Source organism: Cyprinodon variegatus, unplaced genomic scaffold, assembly GCF_000732505.1.
Source record: "Cyprinodon variegatus isolate N-32 unplaced genomic scaffold, C_variegatus-1.0 Scaffold1355, whole genome shotgun sequence".
In the NCBI taxonomy this organism is placed as follows: Eukaryota; Metazoa; Chordata; class Actinopteri; order Cyprinodontiformes; family Cyprinodontidae; genus Cyprinodon; species Cyprinodon variegatus.
The window spans coordinates 50,510-57,027 of record NW_015151808.1 but is presented as its reverse complement, the minus strand read 5'-3'; the positions used below and the strand labels follow the sequence as shown (position 1 = coordinate 57,027).

Below are 6,518 nucleotides of genomic sequence, written 5' to 3'. Positions count from 1 at the left end.
TGTGAATTGCAATATAGAAATAAACTGAATTGAAATAAACTGAATTGAAAATCACTCAAGTTAGACTGTATGAACTAATGAACTGTAAAGTTCAGATGATGTGTTTTGAATTTGCGGTATTTAAATAAACTGAATTTAATTGAAATGATCAGCCACTATTTAAGTTCCCTTTTGTCTCATTAAGGAAGGTCAATTTGTTTGGGTTAGTTTTATTCTATTACAGACATTTTGAGTAGTTTTGGTTCCTTTTCCGTCTTTTCTGGATCCATTTTTGTAATTGTTACATTTTTTGGGGGGGGGGGGGTTAAATAAAAGAACCCTCTTTTTGGACATAAACGTGTGCAAGACTGCCATCACAGAGAAACTAAGGTTTGAAGTACTATTCTGATGAAAGTTGAAATACCTTAAGTAGTTATTTAATACTTTTACCAAGTTACTGTAAATCCAAGTTTCTTGCCTAGTTTAAAGAGCAGTTAAGCCCTGATCACTCCACTTTAATCTGTTCAACATTGTCAAGAATTATAAATGGCTAAAACTGCCAGAAGCCGCAAAACTAAACTGAAACACATATTTTTGATTCGTGGTCTAAATGAATCATCCCTTTCAGTAATTATGGTACATTTCTAGCTTTGTTTTGGTGGAAACAAAACTATTTCATTTGTGGAAACATTACACCTGAAAGTGTCTTTAAGCAAAGAAAGGCTGAGACTCTACAGCAACACACCTGCTGGATATCATGGAGGACGGATTTCATTTCTATCAATAAAACAAATTTAACTCAAACACTGTTTAACTTTTTGCCTGGCCGACATGTTAATCTGTTTTATTTTGTCTCGCTGCGTTCAGGTCATGTTAAGATTAAATCATTTATTTCTGGATTTAACTCACCTGCCAGAGGATGAGTGTAGCAGAGGCACACAAGACAGAGCAGGTGTGTGAGGATGTGTCCAATCATCTCCATCCAATCTGTAAGAAAGCAATAAAAGTCAGCAAACAGAGCATCATTAGTTTATGACATATTACTAACCTTATTTCATAATTTCACAGCATTTCTTGTTGGTTGTTGAGAAATAAACTGAATTGAATACAAACTCATGAGAGTATTGATGATATTCCTTTTAAACATATCTGTAGGCTAAATTATTTTACATTATGTTATTTAATTGTTGAGTTTATTCCAGATTATTAATACAAAACAAACAGGAAGGCAGAAATTATTTGTATTGTTTAGTTGTTTCAAAAAGGTTATTTCAATTGTTTTACAAATGGTTTTGCTTTTATTTTTCTTCTGTTTTATAATCTAATTTATGTAAAACTTACTTTAAATTGTCCACGTAATGAATTGTGCAAATAAATACAAATAAAATTGCCTTGCCTAAAAATATGAAACAAAAACAAATGTCAAATGAGGTTAAAAAAATAAAATAATCCTTCCTGACAGAGCTTAGTGGCTACTGTACGGAAGAGGATTAGGGCCACTGAAAAAAAAAAAAAAGTAAACTGATTTTAAAATTTTATTTCAGTTTAACATGGGAAAAAAGTCACAATTCTGAGATTAAAGTCAGAATTCTGACTGAATTCTGACAATAAAAAAGTCAGAATTCTGAGAAAAAAAGTCNAAAGTCAGAATTCTGACTTTTTTTCTCAGAATTCTGACTTTTTTTATTGTCAGAATTCAGTCAGAATTCTGACTTTTTTTCAGAATTCTGACTTTTTTTCTCAGAATTCTGACTTTTTTTATTGTCAGAATTCAGTCAGAATTCTGACTTTTTTTCAGAATTCTGAGATCAAAGTCAGAATTCTGACTTTTTTCCCATACTATACTGAAATACAATAAAAAAAATCAGTTAACTTTTTTTTTTTCAGTGGCCCTAATCCTCTTCCGTACTACTGTCTCAGTAATGTTGATGTATTTGTTTATTTCTCCGCAGCAGCAAAACTGGAGGATTTTTTATTTTAGCTTACATTTTTGAAAATTTGTATTTTAGTTTTCTATTCCTATTTTACCAGCATTTTTAATGCTATTAGAACAATATTCTAATATTTTTGCATTATATTTTATGAAATTGTTACATATAATAATAATATTGATACATTGATGCTGATTTTTGCACAGTTTAGTCAGTTAAATAACATCCTGCTGTCATTTTTTTTGCACATGTCTGTTGTTGCTCCTATTTTCCATAAATCAATTACTGTTAAAATGTCTACAGCTGGTACTGGTTTTTACTCTCCAGATACAGAGTATTTATATTGTAAAAACACTGTATAGTATAATACTGTATTTGTTTTAATTTTCCTCTCTACTATAACCTTCTGCTGCTGTAAACACCACTATTTCCCCATTGTGGAACAAAAAAGGGATTTTTTTATTATGTTCTATTCTATTCTATTAATCATCTGGGAGAGGCCCAGCCAGAGTTCAGACTTCAGCCTGATTTAAACTAAAGACTGAAGGAAAGAAGCTCTTCTAACCTCAAAGACTTGCTGCCATTATGAAAAGGGTTTGACTTCAAGAACACAGTAAAGTTTGTCACATTTGTCAAGCAGAAAATGGCTTGTTTTGTAACATAACTTTTTAATAATAAAATGTGAAAAAAATAGAAATCAAATGTTCATTTCAAAATGAAATCTCTCTCAAATTGCAGCCCCTACCACATGCTGCTAGCTCCTCCCCCTTTACCTTTCATGGCGCATACGGTAAGAACACTATCCAGGGTAGGAACAGGATATCCAGGAAACCTTCAGCCTTACGGGCGTCATTATGCAACAGAAACTCATATGAATGACGCTGGTCCAATTGGGACTACAGCCTTCAGAAAAAGAATTCAACATGCTGTCAAAACATCTTCAGTGTGAATCTATGGGCTGACGGGGATATTTTTGGCTTCCAGGAATTGTACAAAGATATTTGTAACCTGGGATTTTTTGTTATCTTGCTAAAATGTGAGGAGGTGGTTGTGGATTAATAGTTAAATAAATGAATCTCATAATGCATTCAAAACGCCATTAATAAAATGCACCAGCTTTAAAGTTAGAGGTGTCAAGTAACAATATATAAATACTTTGTTACCTTGAGTAAATATTTTGTTTATCTATACTGTAGTTGGGACAAATTTTTACTTCTTTCCTTACATTTTAAAATTAGACTTGTTAGGTTTGTTTAATTAAAGCTAATTTTCTTTATGGCTTGTTGGTATTTTAAAAAACAAAACATAAAAAAACATGTTTCTTCTAGACAATACATTTCTTTTTGGTTGGACTCAGTAATGCACCACTGTTGTTCGCCTGATACCAAAATAAATAGTTGCAAATAGTAAATAGTCAAGATGATGTAAAGTTAAATTTCACACTTTTACCATTAGTTATAAAAGTAACAAAATTAAAGTATAAGAAAATTATCATCCAGAATTGTGGAAAAATGTTCCTTTAATAAGGTAGTGCAGTAAAGCTTCTGTCCTTATTATTATTATTATTATTTTTTGCATTACTTTTACTTTTATACTTTTAAAATGGTACTTTTACTTTTTTCACTTTTACTTCTACTTAAGTAATAAGCATTGATACTTCAGACACATATGATACCATCAAATTTACTCTATAGGACGCAGCGTTGACATAAGCAAATATCTCCCCCACATAAGAGCCTACATACTGTCTGTGACCTGCCTGTTACAGCAAAAACTGGCACAGATCGGGAGGAGAGCACCTCTCCACTCCTGTCGCTACTGAATTTGAGCATTTGTCAACTCAAGTTGGTTAGGAAGGTGAACCTAAGTCAGTTCAAGACCTTTATGAGGACAAAGAGCAAAAAGATCAGCTTTCCTTAGATCATTTCTGACAATTCCGAAAACAAACAAACAAACAAAAAATTATGGACATGCAACCCACTTGTTGCAGTGGCTGTCCAGGTGATCTGTGAAGATAGTAAATATGGACCTTCTGGGTTGGTGTGGTTACACATCATATGTGCTGGATCCCCGTGGTTAACTTAACCAAGTCCTGACATACTGCGGGCAGCAAGTGAGGTAACCCAGTAACCACCGGGCCAGATGTTGGTCCATTCCTGACCAGATGTTGGTCCATTCCTGACCAGATGTTGGTCCATTCCTGGCCAACTAGTTTCTCAGCTGGATGGTTTCAATTTACCAGAGAAACCAAAGATCGTCTCTCCACTTTGAGGCTTCATTAGGATAGTTAGAGCTTTGTGCAGAAGGTAGATGACACCCTGGTTGCTGTGTCTGTCCTAAGGAACACCTGCACCATCCACCTCACAGCTCTGAGGTCGTTGCTTATATTGCCAAAGGGGGCATGCACACAAACAGATTTAAACAACTGTGTGCACAATATGGAGAAACTGGGCTTTTTGTGCAATTACAGAAAGATTTTTTTTCTTTCTAAAACTCAGAAAACAATTTTAAAATGTACAAAACGTCACTAAATTTTACTCAGCAAGGTATATTTTCATCTTTCACTCAATGGTTGCTTCGTACTCCACATCCACAGATCAAGGTACAAATCTTGACATGTTACCAAGACAGAATAGCAGCAAAAACTGCTTGGATGTGATTTTCTGATAAATCAAACTGTGTTTTCTCTAAAAACCAGACAGAAGGAGTCGGTTTGTGCTACTTCTGACACACTAATCAACAGAAATAGGTACTACAGCTATTCATTCATTCAGGGTGATGGATGTATAGCCTTTTATCATTTATTCTAAAACTGGGTGAAGAACCTGATTGTTAGATTCTTTTTTTTTTTTTTTGCACAATGCTCATATAGACTTAGACAGATTTATTTTGTCATTCTGTAGGGTTAGGGTTAACAAAAAGAAATTTCAGTTAAAACAGCTATATAAAATATGAAATATATATTATATGTATCATATATATGATACATAAAATATCATATAAACTAGATGTTAAGAAAAACATATTATCCAATGAGTACAACCAATAATCTGAAGGCAGTTCCTTTAAGATTTCTATTTAGAATTACAGTCTTTACAACTTTATAGGAAATGTATTAACATCATGATAAATAAATAACTGAAATAATCAGTATTGGAACGGATACAGAAAAGTGATAACAGCACTCCCATCAGCAGCTCTTGGCCAGCCAAGTCATTATGTTTATAAAGAGATCGGTTGATAAAGCTGCCAGTGAATTTAAATGCCATAATTGGTCCTCAGTGTCCTTTTTCCTAATGTGTTGCTTATCTAGAGGCTTAATCATGGCAGCATGGGAAAAAATTACAACCAGCACAAAAATCATTCAGGTTAAAATTACCTTAGAAAAAATCCTTCAAAAAAAATGTATCCAACATTGAAACACATTGCATACATGACAGTTTCTAAGACATGTATTAATTTTACAGAATTGTTGTACCTTACCTTATTGTTCAACAAGTCAGAGGGCTTTATCATGTAAAACTTTTGGAAATGAAACTTCCTGCAGCTCCCCTCTTATAGACGTCCTTCTCCACCACTCTGCACTGGCTGCAAGTTCAGATTGACTTTGCACCCTCTAATATCTAACTGGAGGTAGAGGAGGAGCCCACTGGACCAGCGATGCAACTCAGCTTAGACAGGGAGGAAAAAAAGGAGGAGGCAAAATTTGGGGGAAGTGAAAGTGGGGAAACCCAGAGTGGGAGAGATTAGTAGTGGTGAGTCACAGGAGAAAAAAAAAGTTAAAGACTAAAAAAACAGACACATTTCAAGGTGGGGTCTGTATGTTTTACAAAAAATCAAGGACACCAAAAAAAAAAAAAAAATAGAAAACACATTTCAGTAAATAATATCCTTACTAAATAATATCACTTACTATTTCTGCTTCCCTTCGCAGCAGAAAATAGAACCTTAACTTCTTTATAGGTATATTTTATACACACACACACACATATATATATATATATATATATATATATTTTTTTTTTTTTAGAAACCCTCAGAGTTCCCGCTCCCCAGACACCTCGGCTCTGCTAGGGGAAGACATAGTCCCTCCATCATGTCCTGGGCCTTCTCCCAGCAGGATATACCTGAAACAGCTCCTGAGGGAGACGCCCAGGGGGCATCTGAAAAAGATGTCCAACCTGAATCCTCTCGATTTGGAGGAGAAACAGCTCTTCTCTGAGCCTCCTCTTGATGACCAAGCTCTTCAGCCTCTCTCTAAGGGAGAGCCCAGCCACCCTGCAGAGAAAGCTCATTTCAGCAGCATGTATCCGGATCTCGTTCTTTCAGTCCAGATCCGGATTTCATGACCATAGGTGAGGGTAGAAACAGACCGACCGGTAAATCAAGAGCTCTGCCTTTTAACTCAGCTACCTCTTCACCATGAGAGACCGGTGCAGCATCTGCATCATAGAAGCAGCCGCACCAATTCCTCTATCTTTATCAGCAAAATATGTCCGCTTCATTTCTGGACCCCAATACACTTGAAGTCCTCCTCTTGAGCCAGGAACAAACCCCAAATGCCTTCCACAAGTCTACAAATCATATCAGGGCAAACTCCCAAGAACC

At 35.0% G+C, this 6,518-nt stretch overlaps 1 protein-coding gene across 1 annotated transcript in view; it reads right to left on the bottom strand.

Moving 5' to 3' along the window:
* LOC107102996 (aggrecan core protein-like) overlaps window positions 1-5,542 on the bottom strand; it is a 10,664-nt gene extending 5,122 nt beyond the window's left edge. Inside the window, exons 1-2 of the mRNA XM_015402493.1 lie at window positions 5,394-5,542; window positions 889-966 (exon numbers count right to left, since the gene is read on the bottom strand). Coding sequence (XP_015257979.1) covers window positions 889-961 — 73 coding nt within the window. The 5' untranslated portion in view covers window positions 962-966; window positions 5,394-5,542. The remainder of the gene's footprint in view (window positions 1-888; window positions 967-5,393) is intronic.
* Window positions 5,543-6,518: the final 976 nt, after the last annotated feature.